Here is a 23928-nt window from a genome sequence, read left to right as displayed (position 1 = left end):
AAAGGGCACAGATCCACAGGATAATTAAATCTAGCCAACTTTCATCCTTGTGCCAGAAACACACATGTTGTGATGCTAAGGCTGAGACACAACATTCTGTTGGGGATTCCCTACTTAAATATTTCATCAGTGTCACTCAAAGATGATGTCTGCTTGGTTGATAAAAACTGAAGCAACAAGCATTAAACTTTTCTCCTATCTCCTGGGCTGTCAAAAACAATTTGGGTATTGTTCAATATCAATTATTTCACATTTTACACTTCATTTCATCCTGAAGAGTCTCATAGGCTCAAGGTGTTGTCCAGACTTCTAGCTCCCAAGGTAACAGTAAAAAAGTAGTGACAACTCTTTTTCCTCACTGAAAACCAAATTCCTACATTAACTATACATTCTTTATTACATATCCCTGACTCCTGATACAAATTAAGAGTCTTGCAATTCATTTTAGGTATCATTCTTTAAATGTCAGAAAATTTTAACTCATAACTGTAGGCTTCTACTTTATGACGACTCTCCAGGTATACATTTAAATTAATAAGATTCTGTGATATTGATAAATCACATCAATATAGCAATTTATATATTACAATATTTCCCACTGAAGCTTTGACTCTATTCTTAATGACCAGTTACCATATTTTTTGACTTATGGAATCTTTTTAGATAAAGGAAACCTTTGAGACTGTGACCTAAGAAAGAGAATACTGGATTGTATGTGAGAAAACCTGGGTGCTAGTCTGTTGCTTATTCATCATGACTTTGGGCAGCAGTTCACTTTAAGCTATTCCAGTCTTAGTTATTTCATGTGTAAGACAGGAGAGAGAGAGACAGAGACAGAGAGACAGAGACAGAGAGACAGAGAGGGAGAGAGGAGAGGTGAGAAGGAGAGACAGGGAGAGACAGCGAGGATTCAGAGAGACACAGAGAGAGAGACACAGAGACAGAGAGAGAGAGATTTCAAGTGGGAAAGATAGGGAAGAAGAAAGGGGGAAGGGAGAAGGGGGAGCAGACAGACAGAGATAGAGAGACACACAGAGAGAGCACTAGACAACTTCCAATTTCTCTAACTAGGTACTTTCCAGCTCTAACCTTTCATGATTTACTGCTCATCTGTGATCATCTTATTCACATTCCTCATTTTACCTAGAGATTTTTGGAGGTTAAATAATTGCGATAAGGTTTGCACTAAACAAATAACTACAAGAGTGGTAGAATAATAAGGAGAAATAGTTGCTTATATCCAGTCTGGCCACCAAAGCCATTGTCTAGAGGAGTATCTCCTATGGATACCTGACCTGACAATGGTCACTGCAGGTATGGTAGCTCCTAATTCTTCAACAGTCGCAGCTATTTCTCACCACCAAAGTTCCTGACACTGTCAAATGGTGTCAAGAACATCATAAATTTACACAGTTTTATCAATCGAAATAATACTAACAAAGACATAGTCAATTGTCTTGCTACAGTTCCCTAAGGATCAGTGTACTTTTCCATCTTCCCTACAGCTGAATATTACTGAATATGATCTCTCCTCCTTTTTAGACCTTTGCTTCTGAGACCAGGAACTGTCTTACTTTTCTATCTGTATCTCCAATACTGAGCACAGTCCTTAGAACTTAGTAAGCACTTAACAAATTCTTTTTCACTCATTCATTCATATAAAATTCCCTTTCCTCATAGCTGGGCTTCTGATTTCCACACAATATGTCAGCTGTAGTGTCATCCTGGCACCTCATTCAGCACCTGGGGTCTCTTCACCATGAAACATTTATCCACCATTCTGGCTTTTCCTATTGGTGAGTTCCTTCTGGACCTCCATTTTGGATAGGGGATTAGCGCATCCAGTGTTCATTCCCATTCTGGCTGCACATCTGAATTCCTAGACTTCAACATCATGCATCAACTGGATATCTTGATCTTGCCCCTCCTCTCACTATGTTTACTTATACTTTTCAGGTATCTTTCCTGTGGTGCCTTTCTCGTTAGAATTTGAGTCCCTTTAGGTCAAAGACTGTCTTTCTTTTTACCTGTATTAATATCCCCAGTGCTTAGTACAGTACCTAGCACATAGTAAGTGTTTAATAAATGCTTATTGCCTTGCTTAAAATCATAAGAGTTTTAAAATGAGTTTGTTCCTAATTGTATAACATCCAAAAGAATGGCATACATTTGTGGGATACTTCTTAACACAAATAAAAATAGCATTGATTTGGCCAGTATAATGTTTGTTCCCTTTCTGGGGGAGAAGGAGGTGTTTTTATTCTTTTCCAAAGTCACAAAGACTTGCCCTCTAAACCTAGGTAGCTATTTTCAAATATGTTCTTTGGCCCCAAGGGAAAACAGGAAAGAACATGGATGAAACGGTGCAAATCAGCAAACAATATGAGAGGGAAAAAAAGTGAAAATGCATTCCCCATTGAGAGTGGATCATTGGTTTTCTCTTCACTGATGAAAGATACAAACATAAAAACATGTGGTTGGATGTATGAACACAGTCTGTTTAATGATGGTTGTAAATATTATTTATTTTTTAGTGTCTTAGTATGCATTTTCCCAAAGCATCGATGAGAAAAAAAATATTTATAGGCCCTTAGTATCATCTGGAATAAATAGCATGGTGCTTAAAGAATAATGCAGGAACAAGGCAGACACCAGCAAGCCAAAATGCATATTCAGTTCTCAAAGGAGTCGTTTAAGGGGAGAATTAAACACGATTCTAATTCCTAAGGAATTCTCTGCTGTGACTTTTTTTTTTACTTCAAAATAACTATTTACACAAAAGATAATAAAATCTGTCCTGAAAGTACTACTCCAACTATCCCTATGCAAATTTTATGTATGAATACTCCTAAAAGCAGCTCATCTTTTGTTCTGCCATGCCTGAAAGAGCTATCATAGACATCTCATTGGTATTCTTAGAAATTTAGATCAGCGCTACAGCTGTTACACTAGAGAAAGCATTCAGCTGACAGTTTAAAAAAATGCCAAGAGACACTAACCTTATAATAGTGAGTGCTTAAAAATGTACCATATGAATAGATGAAGTAATAGACCTCTAGCCTTACGCATAGCAAAATTTCACAGTGATTTGGAAGGAAACCATGACATCATTAATAGTAAGACAGATTTTCAGAAGCTCACCTTCCATTTTCTTTAAAATGTGTATTTATGTAAGAGAATACCATTAATGAAAACTATGAAAATATGTATTTATGAAAACATTTATAGATGACTAATGATGACATTCACCAATGTTGCCTGGTGAATGTCAACATTCCATGAAAGAATATGGGAAGAAAAACAAACAATAGCAATATATTGCAGTGTATATGACTGTTATCTTTTCAATAAAGATCTAAAAAAGCATATGCATAGAAGAAGCAATCTTAGAACAAAAAAACAGGGTATATTCAAGGGCCTGAAGTCAATAGAACATTTGTTAGTAAAATCTGAGGAATTATTTGCTGCAGGTGGGGTCCAGGAGGTGGTGGAGCAATATAGAGACTTATCTTCTTAATTATCCCATTCTGGGCACCCATCATCTCCATACATCTTTCAGTGCATATCTATAGATAATATTTTTATCAACTTCCAGGATACCATCACAACACAGTCAATCCATGGTCTACAGCAGGGGAAGCAAACCATGGTTCACAGGCCAAACCTGGCACACTAACTGTTTTTGTATACCCCTAAGAAAGGACATTAAAAAAAAACAAAACAAACAGACAGTGGGCTGGATTTGCCATTACAGCAGTAATTTTCTTACTCCTGTTCTATGGTAATGAGGGACAAGGGACATTAAAAAATACCAGGAGAGATGAAGAGATAGAGATGCATAGATATGGCAGATGAGACATAAGAAAGTAGCAAAAAGGAAAAAAAGGTAACAGAAAAAAATGAAAAAGGAAGAATCAGTGGAGAAGAAATGGAGATACAGCAACTAGGATGGAGAGAAGTAGGGGAAAAAACAGAAGAGGTGATAATTATATTAAACATATCTTTTGTTCTTTTCTTAGACGTTAACAATAGATGAAACTCTTAGCAGACTAATACTGATAGTCATCATTTATTTTTTAGTCTGGAGCATTATATACATACATATATATATATATATATATATATATAGTGTAATGAGTAATGACCATACTTTCTGTATGGTCTATAAATATATATAAATATATATATATATGGATATATATAGATATAGATATAGTTATAGATATTTATATTTATTTATTTATAGACCATACAGCAAGTATCATTAGCTTTATCCTATATATCATTAAATGATCAAGAGACTTTGTCTCCAATCAACAAGCATCAATTAATGTCTATTATATAAATATATAATATATGTATCTAGAGACATGTAGATATATACATATAAATTAGAGGTATTGCATGATTAAATATTATTAAATATTTATTAGTTAATAATATTATTAATATCATTAAGGGCAAATTGCCAAAACTCATGACCTATCTGTCTATCTATCTGTATACATAGATATACAGTTCTCCCTTCTATATCACAGGGGTTAGGGGTACAGCATGCCCATGATCTGGAAAATCCACGTAAAATTTTCTAGCCCTCCCTTCATACCGGAGAAGAAGTCTGAATTATTATGGTATTTAAAGATAAAATATGTTGACATTATATAATGCTATAAACTAAACTTTTTCTATGGTGTCTGCTGACCTTCACGTTTCATTTGTAGCTTCCACAAAGCTCCCCCAAAATTCCCATTTAATTTCTTATGCCAACCCACAATATATTGAAACCATGATGAGGAAAGATATGATGTGGAAGGGATAACTGTATATAGGCTTAAACAATTATATTTTTCAAAACCCACAATTTTTGGAAGTCTTCTTAATAACTTTCCTATTAAAATGAATGTATTCAATTCAGCTACTGAAGAGCTCTATACTCCCTCTGAGAGAGCCTTATCTACATAGTACATTGAGTATGAATGCATGATCTATTTGAAAAACACCATGTGAAGTACTCTGGTGATCTCTTTTAATAATATATGAACATAAATCTGAATAATGGCTCTTCATACCTTAATGAAAAATTAAATAGCCCATGATTACTTCTAATACAGACTGGATGGAATACCACTAAAGATAACTCAAAGCAGGACAGAGAATCTGCTTATACTCAGAACTTTTTGCTTTTTAGTGTAAAATGTCTGTTTTGAAAGCATTCTGCTAAATAACTGCTAAAAAATTGATCAATTTGTGTAGGAAAAATTCAGTTTTTTTTTCTTTTTCCCAAAGTATAATATAAAAAATAGCACTTGATTTGAAAGGATTAAACTTGAGTCAGCAGATCATAATTGAAATTATCCCATCGAAAATAAGAAATTGACCTTTTGGAAAATTGGTGATCACAATCAAGGAAATATTATTAGAGGCAAACTGCCAAAATGCATAATCAATCATAACTATGGCAAACAAAAAAGTATTACTGGGAAAATGAAACTAAACATATACCTCACTATTAGGAGAAAGGCGCAAAATAGTAATAACTACAAAAACAATGCCCTGGAAACTCATTACACTTTATAAATTCATATACCACTAATCTTCATGCTAAAAATATTAACTCCCAAATGTTCCTGCATATTCTATAAATAGATTGTCCTGAAAACTGGAGTATCATCAAGGACAAGATTGATGTTGACAATTATTGACCTATAAAAGAGATGTTACCACACCAAATTTATATAACTTTCAATCTAAGTGTAATGAAAAATTTCCAAAATATGGAGAATAAAATCAAACCATGTACAAATAGGATGAAGTACATGTTATTTATATTGCCTTACAATTCTTTGAGTGGAGTTGTCCTTCTGTCTACAGGAAATGGGTTACCTCCCAAATATTATAACTCAATTTCAAAAAGTAGTTATTTTATACATCCGTGAAATGGTCTACATCAGAGTTGTCAAACTCACAGACTTCCACCTGCAAAACTCCCAAGTGCGGCTGAACAAGATTGAAATTGAGAAATCTTTAACAAAAGATGAAAATATACTACCACACAGAAGTTAATTTGTGGTTTTGTAAGTCAATATGCCTGCAGAATCTATTTCAATTTTACTTTGACACCAATGGTCTATATTATTGACCATTAGGGAAGCAACTTGTCTTGAAACCATTTCTTTTGAAGTCCATCTAAAAATATAAGAAAAGCAAAGTGGATGATGATAGTAATAATAAACATAATAATAACAGTAATATGTCAAGGAAGGATAGGGAGTTAAGGCTTTGAACTTGAACTTACAGGTGGAATTACCTACAAGTACCTTTGTCTTCTGTAAGAAAGACATACCAAGCATAAAGCTATTCAGGAGTAAGCTTTGCAAGTCTATCTGAAAAGATTTATTAAAAGGAATCAAAAGTGATTTTTCTCTGAAAAGAGCTCTTAAATGGATGACACCCAAGAGAAAAATCAAAAAGCTCTTTACATGGTGATATCCACATGAACTTAACCCACAATATGTTAACAAAGATATGTAGGACAAATTACTGTTTTTTTACAGAAATGGAAAGATTTATGTTAGTAATTAAAGATCAGCTTTAGCCATCAGAAAGTACAGAAAGGTTACAATTAAGGACGCCAAACAACTTGAGTGCTGCAGCTTAAGCAATGAAATGGTGGAAATTTTGCAACATATACTGTAGGTAGCAAAAGATTTAGCATCTATTGGGTGCCAAGAAAAGCACAATCAATTAATATTTATTAACTAATAGTTGACAAATTCCCATGTTACAAATATAAACCTGCAAATATCCCTGAGAAACAACAAAAAGCCTCATCTAGAACCAGAAAATGATTATAGATAAATGTTTTGCCCACAATTTCACAGATATGTCAATCAATAACATTTTAAGGACAACATTTTAATAGATGTCATCATAATTAATACTTATAATAAATGCTATCTGAGTGACTGACTGGTAGTTGACTGACAATAAGCCTGAAAAAGATTAGCTTACATGTCAGTATTCTTAATTACATATAAGGGGAAGGGAATAACCATTACTATATTGCTTATCATGTGCTAGACAATGTGCTAAACATTTTACAAATAGTATTTCATTTGATCCTAACAACAACCCTGTGAGGTGAGTGCTGTTATTATCCCAATTTTAAAGTTGAGGAAACTGAGATAAATGGGGATTAGGTGACTTGCCAAGGGTCACACAGATGGTAAGTGAAACTGTCAGGGAGGTCAGTACTCAAGGATTTCATCTTTCAGGCAAGGAAAAATTATAGGGGAGATTTTGTTTTTCTATCTTTGGGTTCTTTTCCTTTCATTCTTTCACTCATAGAGTGCTAGGCCTGGAGTCAGGTATACATGAGTTCAAATTTGGCCTCAGACACTTAATAGATGTGTATGACCTTGGACGAGGCAATTAAGCATGGTCTGCTTCAGTTTCCTCATCTGTAAAATGAAAATAGTAATAGCACTTACATCTCAAAGTTGTTGTGAGGGCAAAATGAGGCAATACTTGTGAAGAATTTTGTAATCCTTAAAGCAATAGGTAGACAGAAAGATAGATGTTAGCTAAGATGATGATGTACTATTATATATAATAGTAAGGTAAAATATTGTAATGTTCCAATGAACTTCTTTAAACTATACAACATTCAAAACTATGGGAAAAGGCAGTATCCATTGTTATGGAAAAGGAGGATTTTGGAAGTGAAAAGCATATCAATTCCACTCCTATTAAAGGAATTAAAAGTTTAGGGAATTTCTAGACAGTGACTGGAAAGTTGAAATTAGGTCAATGATTTTCCGGAACTTCTAGGCATAATACTCTAGCACTCCCAGGTGGGCTGAGAGGGAAAGTAAGTCAGAAGGACTGGGGAAAAAAGTATATCTAAACTACAAGACTACCCTGGGATAAATTAATTTTATTTTTAGATTGTCTGTCCCAACTTATTCATTTCATAGGTGAAAGAAAATACAGCTTATAGATGCTATCTAATTTATTTATGATCACACCATTTGGTAGAGGCAGAAGCAAATTGCTAGTACTTCTATAATGATAGGTTTATTATCTACTGAACACACAGCTTTAGGAGAGCCAGACATGAAGGAAGGAGAGAAGGAAGGTGAGACAAACCAGTTAGATTTGTTGAATAACTACTGGTAATAATTGAAGTGAAAGATGGCCAAATAATTCTTAAATACTAATGGACAAATCCTTTTTTTCCATCAGTTCTCACCCTTGACCTATCTGCTGAAATGAGCACTATTGGCCTCCTTTTCCTTCCATATACTGTATTTTCTCCTCTCTGGGCTACAAATGACTCCTTTTTAATGCCCCTCCCCCTTTCTGTATGACTGTTCCTTCTCTGTCTGTTTCGCTGGCTCATCATCCATATCATACTTCTTAACTTTGGATATTCCCCTAGGTTATGTCAGAAATTCTCTCCTCTCCATGCACTTTCTTTCTTGGTAATCTTCTATTATATGTTTAATCATCATCTCTATACACATAGCCCACAGATCTATAGATCCACCTGCAGTTTTTCCTCTGAACTTCAGTCCTGAATCTTCAATTATCTATTGAACAGTTCAAATTGGATATCCTAAAGATATCTAAAATTCTATTTATCAAAACCTGAACTCATTATCTTTCCTGAAAAAAACTCACCTTCTTCTAAGCTTTACTATTTTGGCTGAAGGCACCGCCATTTCTCCAGTTTTCTAGGTTCATGACCTCAGCATTATTCTTGGTTCTTCAATATTCCTCACCTGACAGTACAAATCAAGTTGTCAAATATTGCTATTTCTGTATATGCAATACCTCTCACAGCTCCTCTACCATCTTAGATTGGTTTCCCATTATCTCTCACCTAGGTAATTGCAACAGTCTTTTTTCTACTCCAGCTCATTGTACATACTGTGGCCAAAGTGTTTTCCTTAAGGACAGATTTATTACATATTCTAATCAATTTCAATAGCTCTCTATTTTCTCTATGAGGAAATAAAAAACCTGCATAGCTTTTAATGCCTTTCACAATCTTCCCCAAACCTTTATTTCTAGCCTCATTGAACATCACACCCCAGCATCATCCTATTATGATTCAACAAAACTGGCCTCCTCCTCACATTTATTTCTTCTTTCCATGCCTTGCACTGACCATCCTTCATGTCTGATGTATATTCCTTCCTCAACTCAGCCTCACTGAATCCCTTTCTTCCTTCAAGATGTAGTGCAAACATCATCTGCTGATTTCTCCACCAACTCTGTGCCTCCCTCCCAAACTACTTTGTATTTAATTATTTTATACTCATTCTTTTTATGATATATATGGAATTATTGTTTCCTCCATTAGAATGTAAGATCCTCATAAGTGGGTACAGTTTCATTCTTTGTATTTGTGCACAGCATAGGACCTGGCATATAGTAGGTGCTTAATAAATGCTTATTGTTTGATTAACTGAAAATCACAATGCTTTTATGACTTAACAATCATAATGACAAGTAACATTCATTTATTGGTTTAAAGTTCACAATGTGCTTCATCTAAATTATCTCATTTGAGATAGCAAATGAGTAGATGATATCTGAGAGTTGCTATGGAAAAAATAAGCAAACAAATAAATGCACATACATACTTGTAACTACATTTATGTAAATGTATATATTTGAACATATGTGTATATACATTTGTGTATATACATATGTATTTGTATATACATACAAATAATAAAATATGCACCCAAGGTATCCACATGCATGCACATATATGCAAATGCATATAAATATCTTTATATCTATGTAACATTTACATGTATTTACAACATGTGGTTAGAGAAATGCCAAACCACTCCGGTAGCTTTGTCAAGAAAACCCCATGGATGGTATGGTCCATGGAGTCACATAAAGTTGGACACACCTGAATAATTGAACAATATTGTTTTTTATGTAGATGTGTGAATACAAATAAGTGAATGCATATGTGTGTGAATTGTAGGTAGATAAACCTTATCATTAACTGTCAAATAATGTAGTCTCTCTTTTCTCTACTTTTCCATTATATTGCTTTTAAAAAAAATATGTTAGTTTGGTATTGCATGAGGAGGACTGGACTTGGAGCTAGAAGTCCAATTTTTAATCCCAGCTTGTTCATTTACTAGATATGTTACCATGAAGAAGCAAAGGTTTATTAAGCACATGATATATGAAAGGAATAGAGACAAAAATAAAAGTTCTATAATCTCTGGCTTAAGGAAGTTACATTCTATTTGAGGGGAGGGGAATGGAAGAATACAATATATACATAGATAAAAGCAATATAATACAAGTTAAAGAGACAGGGTAAATGAGAGAACCAGCATAAGCTTTCTAGGGAAAATAAAGAAGGCAAAGAACAATTTAGCAGAGGCAGAAAGAAAGGGCAGAAGGCATGGGGTGGGATGGGGTCATAGAATGCTTTATGAAAGATGAAGTATAAGCTAAACATTGAAAGACTATAAAGGTTCTAAAAAACTTAAAAGAGGAGATAGTGTATTTCAGGAAAAGAGGACAGCCTAGGCAAACGCCCGGAAACAAGAGATGACACTTTAAGTTCTAGAATAGTCCAGAAAGTTAAAGTCTGGAAGTAGGGTTTGTGAAGTATGATTGATCTAGTAAAACTGTGGTTGTTGTTGTTCAGTCGTTTCATTCATGTCCAACTTTTCATGACGCCATTTATGGTTTTCTTGATAAAGATGCTTGAGTGTTTTGCCATTTCCTTCTCCAGTTCATTTTACAGATGAGGAAACTGAGGTAAACAGGGTTAAGTGACTGACCCAAGGTCTCACAGCTATTGTCTGAAGCCAGATTTGAATTCAGGGCTTCTTGACTCCAGGCCCAGTGCTCTATCTATTGCTCCACCTAGCTGCCCTAGATTGGATATATAGGTTCTGGAATTATCTGGGTATAGGTGATAATTGCACCCATAGGAACAGATGGGATCATGAAAGGAGAGAATGTAGACTGAAGAGGAGGGGGGCCAGAATATAGAGTGATAACCTCACTTTGTAAACTGTAACCAGGGATATGCTAGAGCCAGCTCCTATTGGCTCATAAGAACTAACTGTTTGGGGCAGCTAGGTGGCGCAGTGGATAGAGCAACGGCCCTGAAGTCAGAAGGACCTGAGTTCAAATCCAGCCTCAGACCAAACACTTAACATGTGCTAGCTGTGTGACCTTGGGCAAGTCACTTAACCCCGAATGCCTCACCAAAAAAGACAAAACAAAAAAAAAAACTAACTGCTCAATTTTCAGTGTGAATATTTATATCTCAAAAACTGGCAAACTCTATAAATCAGGCCTCAATCTATTATTTTGATGATTTCTAAACTTAAGAAAGTAATGGGAAAATGTCAATAATACAAACTACGCTTACAAGACACAAATTATCACCTGAGCTTTCAGAACTGGTTGTTAGTCATTTGACAGGAAATCCTTGACTATAACAGACTGGATGCCTATGTTTTATTATTTATTCATATATAGATATATTCTGTTAATATCACGTATTTCCTATATATTGTCTTTGAAAGTCTGCACATAGCATTTATGTGATAAAACTGTAGGGGAGAATTGCTTATATAGACTAAATATGCATATATATTGAAAGATGTTTACATATTAACACCAAAAACATTTCCCAAAGTTTAGAAAGCTTGATAGAAATTAAAAATTAATCACAAAATAATATGTATTATATATGTGTGTGTGTATAAACTTGAAAAAAGTTTAGGAAGAATGAACTATTGATTTAGAGCAGGAATATCCAAGTTGTTATAATTAATTAATCCAAAATTAATAAAATAATTAATAAAATTAATAAATTTGTAAATTAATTAATAAAATTAATAAAACAATAATAATAAAATAATTACAGAGCAGCACTGTCACTTTACATTTGTAGACATCATTTATACTTTTGATATCACTTTCACATATTGCATTCCATTCAATCCTACCTAAATGAAGTTCATATTGATGGATTAGTCTTTCCACTCTTGGGAACATTTTCAGAGATAATTGCCCCAAATCTCCTATGTCAGCTTTCTGGAAATGGGCCTTCTTCTGCCACTGAAGGTAGAAAACTATCACTGCTATACCTGCTAGGAACAAGGGGATCTTTATACCATCCCATACTGCTTCTTCTCAGGCACATGAAGCATCTTTGCTAAGGACTGAATTATGTTTGATATTGTTTTGATTTTTTTTAATCACATGTAGGTCTGCATTTACAATCAAAATAAATTAAGAGTAGGTAGAACCCTAATGAGGAAAAGTGAATATAATTTGTTCTGAGGGAGAGAGGAATAATGTAGCTCCCTTAACGCTAAAGGATCTATCAAGGAGAACGCACTTCGACTTGGACATTTGCACAGATTTACTCTGAGACTCAGAACATTGTTGCCTAATGTCTCCATATCCTACCTTACCTTGGGGATAAACTAACCTATAATAAGATGTAGTAATAGACCAGTATGGGCCCTCCCAGCAAATTTTTCATATGCCTTTTCAAATTTGTGTTAGGCCTGTAGGTGGCTTGTAGATGACAGAAAGACCAAGGTTGATGGTCCAGAGTCTAGGGTAAGCCTTGGAATAGAATTTGTTTCTACAGAATTTTTTTTTGAAAATTTCATATCCTATACTCCCAAGCCTAGCTATAAAGAGAACTAACCTCTGGATCTAGATGTCAGGTGAATAGTTTATCTCATATATCAAACTGTGCAATTAATGCAAGACCAAAGGACCAATATTATTGGGCTCTCCTCCCTTGATGGAGTTAACGAAGCAGGAATGCCATGATGAGGAGTGGACACTGTTTTTTAAAATTCAAAAGGACAGCAGGAGTAGCATCGTTAAACCTGAAGTGGATAGGTTTCTCCATTTATTTGTTGATAAGAATCTAAACTAAAGCATATGAATATGCAGGTTTCAGAATCTGAGTAGAGTAAAATGCTTTTAAAAGCATGCACACATAAATATAAACATAAATATACAGGAAATCATATTCTCATGGGTCCAACTAACCAAAAATTAGGACACCAGAGGAATATAAAAAGTAATATATCTCTCTCACCTTCATTACAATTTCAGGGAAAAGCATTTCCTATTCTGAAAACCTTGCCCATTTCCAAACAGCATCAACTCAGAAATCTAACCAATTCAAGTTCTGAAAGAGAAATTCTATTCTCTTCACCATGCTCTTTCTTTGTTTCTTTCTTTCTTTCTTTCTTTCTTTCTTTCTTTCTTTCTTTCTTTTTCTTTCTTTCTCTCTTTCTCTCTCCCTTTCTTTCTTTCTTTCTTTTTGTTTCTCTCTCTTTCTCTCTCTGTCTCTCTCTGCCTCTCTGTTTCTCTGGCTCTCTCTGTGTGTCTCTGTCTGTCTCTTCATTTCTGTCTCTTTATTTTTATCCTTGTCTCTGTCTCTCTCTCTGTCTGCTTCTCTCTGACTCTGTGTGTCTCTGTCTCTATTTCTTTGCCTCTGTCTCTCTGATTCTGTGTGTCTCTGTCTCCTCTCTGTCTCCTCTCTGTGTCTGTGTTTCTGTCCTCTCTCTCTCTCTCTCTCTCTCTCTCTCTCTCTCTCTCTCTCCATAGTTATAGTTAAAAAAAAAAAACCTTTTGGAAGGCATCATTACTGGTCTTAGAAAAACAAACACAATACCTGTTCAAGCTTGGCTGGTACATTTGCTGTAATGTTTTCAGGGGTGTTGTCTTGAGACTGCTGCTTACTTAAGCCTATTGCGGCATCTTTGAACATGGTGTCTTTTTCTAGTAAACTGTCTTGCTTGGCAATTGGTAACACCAGTGGACTGCTATAAGAAAGAATCAAGAAGACAATTATTCATCCTTTAATTTCTCCAACAAGCCCAAACATTTATGACTAACAACCAGTCTGTATAACTATAATTCTATGCAGAGAAAAAAAGGTGGCTCTTCATATTCTAAAATGAGACATTAGCTGGAGGACTAAAGACTATTCCAATAAATTTGTTGCTATGGAAATCAGTTATTGAAATCAACAGAATATTAATAGGAAATTTACATTTTCATTTTAGCTTTGAAAGTTAAACAGCCCAAAGATAATATTCATGAATTTATATTTGACTATGATAAGTACATAAATCAATAAACAATTTAAAAGTTGAATGACTAACCTGAGCTAGATTTTCAAATATGATAATATATTACAAGTACTTCAATAAAGGCAAGATCATAAAATTAATTGAAAAATAAAATGCATTTCTTGTAATACCTATTTATATTATGCTAATAAATGGAATAATTTTGTATTTTAAAAAATACATTACTTAATAAAGGTCAGTATTATAAACGTTGGTTACAATGAAGTTCCACAATGGGAGTAAATGAAAAATGTTATAACTTCAGTTTGACAATATTATAAATTGGATAGATTCCATTATTTCTGTCCATTTTCAACTCATACAAGAAACCTACTCATATTTCTTGTTGGTTCTAAAAGGTTTTATTTCCAGAATGCATTATTCTGCCATGTTTATTGTCCCAAGGAGAAATAAACATCACATAAAGGTCTAACATACAAGAAAACACTTTATTAATAAAATATTTCAGAATTTATTTTTGCTAAGTCTTTGCCATATTAAATGACCCAATGGTAATGCATACATATTTAATTAATTAATGTACATATTTATTTTATGTAACCCATTACTTTTGTACTAATCTTCTGATTAAAAATTGAAGTGGCTTCTCTATCAAATACCTGAGTATATCTGGCCTCAGACACTTACTAGCTGTGTGACCCTAGGCAAGTCACTTAATTCTGTTTGTCTCAGTTTCCTCATCTACACAAATGATCTAGAGAAGGAAACAGCAAACCACTCCACTATCTTTGCCAAAAAACCTCCAAAAAGGAGGTCACAAAGAATCAGACATGCCAAAAAAATGACTAAACAACAACAAAACATGTTGTGTTTGTATTTGTATTTGCTTATTCATAGGTTATATTGGAATTCATGTTGCTTATACATTTCTTATGAGGATTTTGTCTTTCTTTTCTTTTTACAGTAGGAAGATGGAGAAAAAGAAAATTTATTTTTCTTTATTAAAAATAAATATAAAAATAAATTATATATTTATCAGAACATTTCAAATCTTTTTTCTTTTTTTTTTTAAGTGAGGCAATCAGGATTAAGTGACTTTCCCAAGGTCACACAGCTAGTACATGTCAAGTGTTTGGTCTGAGGCCGGATTTGAACTCAGTTCCTCCTGACTTCAGGGCTGGTGCTCTATCCACTGTGCCACCTAGCTGTCCCTAAAACATTTCAAATCTTACAAGATTCTGTGAATGTGTAATTATATTTTCTTTGTGATGTTGAAAAAAGTGTAGTAAATTAATGAAAGATATTTTTTGTAGTGAAAAGAACATTGGAGGCAGAGGTTCTGAATTTTAATTCTATTTTTTCCATTTTGCTGTGTATTTGGGCAAATAACCTAACCTTTCCAAGCCTCTGTTTCCACAAGGATGACATCTAAGTTCCCTTAAAGCTATGAGCCATAGCTCCTTAAGTTTTCTATTTTTTCATTATAGATATACTTAAATTTTCCTCCTTTCCTTCTTTCCTTCCTTTCTATTTCTTCCTTCCTTGCTTCCATTTTTCCTTCCTTCTCTTTTTCTTCTTCTTTTTCTTCTTTCTTTTTTCCTTCCTTTCTTCCTACTTTTCTTTTTTCCTTCCTTCCTTCCTTCCTTCCTTCCTTCCTTCCTTCCTTCCTTCCTTCCTTCCTTTCTTTCTTCCTTCCTTCCTTTCTTTCTTCCTTCCTTCCTTCCTTTCTTTCTTTCTTTCTTTCTTTCTTTCTTTCTTTCTTTCTTTCTTTCTTTCTTTCTTTCTTTCTTTCTTTCTTTCTTTCTTTCTTTCTTTCATCTTCCTATTTTGCCTCATTGGTACAGTTTTCCACCTGCACCTATTCACTCCTCCTTAGGAGGTCTGTTAGATTTCTTCTCCTGAGGGCTCACCCTATTGATACTGGACTTAGTGCACACACACAACATCGTTTTTCATCCAGATCAGAACTGCTAAGATCAACTATTCTACCAATGTCATCTTCCCAGTAGCAGAGACTATAGGCATGCACATCACACTTGGCTTAAATTTCAATATTAAGATTCAGAATCAAAATAATATGTTAAATAAATGAGAAAATCCATTATTGGTGGTAGAATTCAGCTATATCTAAATATTTTATTGAAAACTTTGAGAGTTCATAAGTTTCCAAAATATAGCAACTGAAAGTTTTTTTTTGGGGGGGGGGGTTGTTTGTTCATTTGTTGGTTGGTTTTGGTTTTTCCCCAAACAGCTTGTCACCACACAAAGCTAACATATTAAGAGGTTGAAAATTATAATACATGATTATTGAAAGATTCACTACTTTGTACTTTATGTGTGTTTAAATATATGGAACAAATATTCATTTTGTGCTTCGTGATGCATACTATTGTAAATATGTGAAATAGAGAATAAAAGATTTATCTCCAAGATCCTTTTCTTCAGGAGTGTATAATCAATTTTTTCAGCTTGTAATATATTTAACCAACAAACCAAGTTCATCTTAAAAAAGAAATGAATAGACAATTTAAAATATTATATAATCAAGTGCTCATCTATGTATTAAAAATTGCACGTACTATAATAATTTAAGGTTAGCTCTAATGCATTCAGACAAGTAGATTACAGTTTCCTCATAGTCTATAAAAGGAGATCAGCTATACTGAGGGGTAGTAGGAAATACTCAATGTAGAAAGTGAAACATTGTAAGTCTTGATAGAAAGAAAGTATTTGGACAGGTGGCAAGGGGGAAAAATGATAGCATTCTAGAGGAAGGAAATAAGATAGCATCAATGATGTGTATTAATAAGCTAATAAGTAATAATGGATATGTGTTCACAAACTGAATTTTGGAAGAAGGATCAGAATACCTTATCAAGGAGCTTGACCAGGAGGAATTTAGATTTCACATGGTCAAATAAAAGGGAATAATAATAATAATAGATAGATAGAATTTAAATATAGCACTTTTGAGTTTAGAAAAGCATTTTATATATACTTAAAACCAGGTGGTGGTTGTTGTTGTTTTTAATGAAAAGATACTAGAAGGGTTGAAGTATGAAAAAGAGACTTTGTTCTAGCAAAAGGAGAAGGAAGATGGGAATATGTACCCTGGGGCATTAAATTTTCAAACTCTACTTGGTTTTTCTCTAAACATAGGAGGTACGGCATGCGAGCAAATGTGTCTGTAAGTGCTAGGATTTTGCTTCTGAAAAGGAAAGCAGAAATGCAATAAAATGTAATTAACAAAAGCAGCAATCATTGCCCATCATGACTGAGATAATTGTACAGAAATGGAATGTCAAAAAGATGAAAGAGTAAAACAGTAAGTCTTGGAAATAAAATGAAAAGAACAAATGTGAACTCACATGACACATGCAGTAGGGCTAGTTGTGGGGATGTTAAATCAATGGGGTGACAGAGTAGTTCTGAATTCTAATCCTCAAGTGAATACTCTGTCACTTATTTACTGAAAGGAATTCAATTAGCCTTTGGTGCCTTTCTCCAGCTGAAAAAAACAGGATCAGAACAGCTGGCAGAGTGAAATTCAAGAATTACTGAAAAACTGTGTGTGACATTAGAGAGGTTTGAATTGAAATTTAAATGGAAATAGTAAAAAGGGGAGAATGATATTGGGCCTTTAAAAAAAATAAATACCAATTTAAATGTATAAACTAGTAACGAAATAGAAAATCAGGCCAAAAAGTTTTCAGCATTTTAAAATAAAAATCTAAGCATCTCTTTAAGTACTACCAGATAGCTGCAAATAACCTTTAAAATATATTTGGGCTTGTTAACTAATTCAAGGCAAAGCCCAAATACAGGAAGCATACATATTGTTTTGGAAAGCACATAGTATAGGACTGTTGTATAGTCAACCTAAAGAAAATCCACTAGTAAACACAGCCCCATAGAAAGGCCAGGATCCTACAAAGACAATAATCACACAGCAATAGCTTGGGACTTGTTGCATTCCCTAGGAAAAAAAAATATGAGTTAGGAAGATTTGAGCAGTTGGGCCCATAGAAGGGCCTTTCCACTAGTTCAAAAGATTGTAGGTGAGAGGTTTAGAGCTAGAAAAGATTGTAGGGGTCATTGAGTTCAAACCACCACCACCCCCTCATTTTATGGATGAGAAAATTGAGGCCTTCAGAATCGAAGTGGTTTGCCTGAAGTCACACAGGTAGCAAGAGACATAGATTAGATACTTTGAATCCTAAGCTAGCACTTGTTCTACTCATCTGTATTGATGGAGTAAGACGGTACTAAGATGGGAAAAACAAATTGCAAATTGCAGATGGACAGTTGAACAGTTGGTGCCCAAATGAGGATGATCCAGGTCTGAATCCATATGATATAGATTCTGGTCCTCAAGTAAGTATCTAGTAGTCATAGGCAAGACATAAAATTATCTACATTTTGTTTTTTTTTTTTTTTTTCAGAGAAAGACTCTGGGTAACACACAAACCTTCTATTGTTAAAAGTAAGTCTCCAATATTTAATCTGGTCCTTCTATCCTCAATTAATAAATGTATTACTTATGAAAGGAAATAGATCTCTAGAATAAGAATCTAATATTCTATTAGTAAGAAAATCTCTCAAATATGATTCATAAATTCTCATTTAGACTTGAATTAATAATATCACCACATTTATTTAGAAGAAGAAGCTGTAATTTAGTAATTTTAGATATGGAAATATATACCCAAACTGTTCCAGATAGAAAAGAACATCTGTCTGAAACAGGGTAGACAGGGTGGGTAGGAAAGGAAACAAATCCAGAGGAAATTCCTTTCTTGTGTGATAATCCAGTTATAGAGTCCTCAAGAAAGCAAAGAGAACAGAGCATTGTGAGGGCCATCTATATAGCATGATGCTGCCTGGATTACATAGTAGGACAGTCAATAAACCTGAGGATACTGGCTCACTCACAAATGGGCAGATAAATGGGAGATATACACAGTAGCCCAGTGGTACCTACTGATACAAAGCTGTAGCCTTCCTCTCTCTCTCTATCTGTGTGTGTGTGTGTGTATCTACCTCTCCCAGTCTCTGTCTCTCCTTTACTTTAAAGACACATGACTTTCCCATTTTTTTTTTTCAAATCAACACTTGTCAGCGTAAGTAGAAGCAATGACAAACAACATCCTTTGACTGCACCCTTGGGGCTCAACCTGCTTAGTTAGCTTTTGTGCTTTATCCAGGCTTCAAAGTTCTGAGGTCTATCTGGTACTGTTTTCAGTAACTCGAACAGAAATGATGAGATGCTACTTCGAGGCCCAAACTTAGTCTTAAGAGAAAATGTTTGTAAAAAAAAAAAAAAAGAGATTTTCTTTTTCAAATATTAAGCCCTGGCAATTCTGTAGAAGTGCTTCTCAGTAAATTTTTTTCCCTTAAGTTCCTGCTTCTGGTTCCAGAAAAGTCATCTGTTAGGCAACAGCAGGAGAATTTTAATAGATATGCATAAGGAGTATAATGGAAATGTGTCTGTTTATTTGCAGGATGACACTTAGTCCCACAAATCCCTCAGGACCTAGTAATAAAATCCAAAGCCTGCACACAGCCAGCTGCAGCCTCCCTAACCATTATAACAGTGGCACAATAGTTTTCAAATAAGTATGCAGACTCCAAGGTTGTGAGCCCTGCTGGAATTTATCTCAGCTGATGCCATTTCACTGCAGTTGAGTAGACTGAAGTTGTTTTGATTTTGAAAAACCGTAGGTCATTCTGGGTCAATGCTACATTTAGAAGAACAACTGTTTCATACAACTATCAAGAATTGCCAATGACAAGCTGGAGGCAGCAAGGAAAACAACTATAGGAGCACAATTGTACCTGACTAAACCAAGAATTTTTCTTCTTTACAAGCAGATTACAGTCTCACTTAGGGAAACAGCATAGTGGAAAAAGCAAGAGAATTAGGATCAGGAAAGACCTGGGTTTGAATCCTCTTTCTGCTCCATCACAAGCTAGTTGTATGATCATGGGCATGTCAACTTAAAGGGGATAATAATATTCTAGGGAAATTAACGACAATAATGCAGAGAAAATTCTATAAAAGGCCAGATTATTATTATTTTTATTGTTGTTGTTATTTAAAAAGCCCATAGTCATTTTTCCTGTTTAAATTCACAGAGAAGCATGGATGAATTCAAGTATTTAATATTTAAACACAAATACTGATTTTCCTTGGGAATTTTGAAGGCATTGAAATATGGGAGACAACCAAAGTAAAGCCAAGCTCAATACGATATTTCTGCTCAGCTTGCAGCCAGGACTTTGCCTAATCATTCTTGAACGAGTGACAAGATCATGTTACTGATGATGACTACTTCCATTTTTCTGCATTGAATAATAATTAGAAAGTTTGCACTGGAATACAATATGGAAAGTAGTGGGAGGTTTAGAGGAAGGAGACAGCCAGAAAGAGAGCTATATAAGATGAAACTTCTTTCAGGTAGGCCAGGGTTAATTTTTTCAGAATTTAGCCCTGAAAAAAATAGCATAAATGATTACTAGACTATTGAATGCGGCTGACTTGAGAAATGTATAAGAGATAGAAAAAAAAAAGGGATCACTTCACTATCACAAAGTCTGTCTTTCTACAACTCTCTAACATTAAATTGTTTTGACTTTTTTTGTTTATTGTTGACTATTTACAGCAAGTTCTTTCATTATTTTGTCTTCTTGTAATTCCTGTATTTTCTGAATTTCAAGAAATCTATTCCTGAAGTATAAGATGCTCTTAGGATACATCTCAGTTCATCATCACAGGCTTTTGATATTTCAATATCCCCCCCCCCCCCCCGTGAAGGGGATGAGTACCCAAATGAGAGAGTTTGGGCTCATTAAGTCCAGCCAAACTGTCTTTCTTGCTGTTTCTCTCATACTGAATTTCCCATCTCTGTGCCTTTATAATGGCCATCCCCCCAAATCTGGAATGTACTTCCCACCTCAAATCTGTTCTTTGGATTCTCTCTTTTTTTCCTTCAAGACTCAACTACATAACTATGATCTACATGAAACTTTTCCTGATCCCCTCTTCAATTCCTAGTGCCTTCCCTCCCAAAAGTTCTTTGGATATATTTTGCGTAACTTATATATGTATATATTTTTTCCCCTAATGGATTGTAAACTCGTTGAAGGAAAGGACAATCCCCTTTTTATTTTTGTACCCCCTAAACTTAGCACAATATCTGGCGTACTGTGGGTGCCTAATGAATACTTATCAGATTGAGATATAAAATAAGTAAAAAAATGTTTTTGTTTGTAAGCTTTTAAATCACTTAAACTTTTTCTGTATTTGAATAAGACTTTAGAGCTACTTCAGTATAATCATTATTGAATCAGTAATAAATTTTTCATATCTCTCTCTGTAATCAAATAAACTTTTCATCAGTGTAGGAACAAGGGGCAAGATGTTACAATGTGTATTTCTTTAAAAATCTTAAGCACTTGCCAACTTAATATAATTATTGTTCAAAAATCCAACATTTGAGAGGTAGCTGAGTGTGGTGAATAGAACATTAGATTTGGAATTAGGAAATTTCTAGGTCTAAATCCTCCATCTAATATTTCCTACTATGACCATGGAAAAGTCACCTAGTCTTCTGAGACTTAGGCATCTCTCTAATATTTTAAGTTAAAGATGAATTGTAATTTGTGTTGATTATTTCACATCAGTGAAAATAATTAGAGCTTGCTATATAGGCTCAGTGGATACAGTGCTGGGGCTGGAGTCAGGAAGACCTGAGTTCAAATCCAGCTTCAGACACTTATTAATTGTGTGACCCTAGACAAGTCACTTAACCTCTGTTTGCCTTAATCCATCGGAGAGGGAAATGGCAGACCACTCCAGAATCTTTGCCAAGAAAACCCCATAAACACTATTGGCATCAGATATGACTGAACAACTGAACAACAACAACAATATTGACTAAATACAATGTTTCCTCATAAGATCAGCAAAATATAGAAATAAACCCTTACATTATCTGAGCAGATATATGCCATCGACTACTTTGTTCACATCTTACTCCCATTAACCAATTAACCAATATTATTGAAACAAAGATATGCCGGAACATATTAATAAATCATATGTAGAACAAATTGAATACTTGATCATTCACCAAAAACCAAAACAAAACTGAAGAGGCATTGATTTGAGGAAAAAAATGCATCTTCATTTTCAAACCAGTGTTTCTGATAAATAGGAATTCTTTAGACTTGTAAAGTCCATGTGTTTGGTGACTCATCTTGTAACTCCAAAAGAAACATGTTTCTTTATTAATTTTAATCGTTACTTCAAAATGGCATTTCTGAGTCAGCATTTTAAATACTGATTTTGTTCTTTCATCCTTTTTATTATATGTAATTTTTCAAGGTCAAAGGTCTTGAAACTATTATTTCTAAGACTTCTCTAAGTCTTCCACATTTTTTTCCTTCCTTTGTTGCTCCTCCTTCTCCTTTTAACCTATTCTCTAATACACAAATTATGCATGAGAGGAAGGTTGTGTATGCCTTTATGTGTGAGCTCCTCCCAAGGAGGAACTTGGTTGTTTCATGTCCATTTTTCCCTATGTGAAAAATAAACCAAGGGTCCTCTCTGTGTTAAAAATGACACTACCTCATCATATAGGCAATTATTTTGAATTTACGTATGAGTAAAGCATAGTCATCAAAGATAGTTGGAAGACTTCCTAATTTCATATTTTAGGTAATAAAAGAAATTTATTACCATAACTGAAAAAAGAAATTTCACAATATTTTATATTTAAATTGTATTCCTTTAAAATATTTTAGAAGTGTCTTTGTCAAGAAAGCCCAAAATAAGGTCATGAAGAGTTGAATACAACTGAAATGACTGAAAAACAATATCGTGTACTTTTACATAGTCAATCTATGATTTATCCAGACTCTTTTCTTTTTTTGGTGGAGTGCAGAGACGGAAGAGGGCAAAAGTATTCTAGGTAGAAAGAATAGATTGAGAAAAGGTAGGAAGTAAGAAGTAGTCATCTTGAGCTATAGTATAGGGTTTTTAAAGAAGGGTACTAGGAAATAAAATCATGAAAGTAAGTAGGGGGTAGATTATAAAAGAATTGGGACTTAATGCTAATAAAGTAGAGAACTGATGGAGGTACTCAAGCATGCAGATACCTCTGCCAGCAGAATATAGACTAGGGAGACATAAAATATATAGAGACCAATTGGATTACCATAATAACACACAAAAAAGTGGCAAACACAGACTTAATTATGGCAGCGGGCAGCTAGGTAGTACACTGGATAGAGAGCTGGGCCTGGTGTCAGGAAGTCTTGTCTTCCCTAGTTCAAATCTGGCCTCAGACACTTGGTATCTGTGTGACCCTAGGTGAGTCACTTAACTCTGCCTCAGTTTCCCCAGATATATAAAATGAGCTAAAAAAAGAAATGACAAACCACTCCAGTATTTTTGCTAAGAAAACCCCAAATGGGCTTACAAAGAGTTGGACATGACTGGAAAATTACTCAGCAACAATAGTTATAGAAATGAGGGGACAGATTCAAAGGATTTTGTACATATTGACTTTCATGACCTTGCACTCTCAGAGTTCTCTCTTTTTTTTTTTTCTTACTGACCACCTGTACCTATTCTGGCTTACTTGCTGACCCCTACTTACGTTTGTTGTCAATCAGCCATTCAGTTGTGTCCAATTCTTTGTGCCCCTGTGGATCATAGCACATTAATACTGTCCATGATGTTTTCTTGGCAAACATACTGAACTGGTTTGCCATTTCCTTCTCCAGTGGATTAAGGCAA

At 34.4% G+C, this 23928-nt stretch overlaps 1 protein-coding gene across 1 annotated transcript in view; it reads right to left on the bottom strand.

The window, feature by feature from the left end:
* LOC114046106 (unconventional myosin-XVI-like) overlaps positions 1 to 23928 on the bottom strand; it is a 682808-nt gene that overhangs the window by 423214 nt on the left and 235666 nt on the right. Inside the window, exon 10 of the mRNA XM_027866360.1 lies at positions 13706 to 13856. Within this exon, the coding sequence (XP_027722161.1) occupies positions 13706 to 13856 (151 nt within the window). The remainder of the gene's footprint in view (positions 1 to 13705; positions 13857 to 23928) is intronic.

Source organism: Vombatus ursinus, unplaced genomic scaffold (assembly GCF_900497805.2).
Source record: "Vombatus ursinus unplaced genomic scaffold, bare-nosed wombat genome assembly UNPS02014781.1, whole genome shotgun sequence".
NCBI lineage: Eukaryota > Metazoa > Chordata > Mammalia > Diprotodontia > Vombatidae > Vombatus > Vombatus ursinus.
The sequence above is the reverse complement of the archived record's forward strand: the minus strand, read 5'-3'. Positions and strand labels throughout refer to the sequence as shown.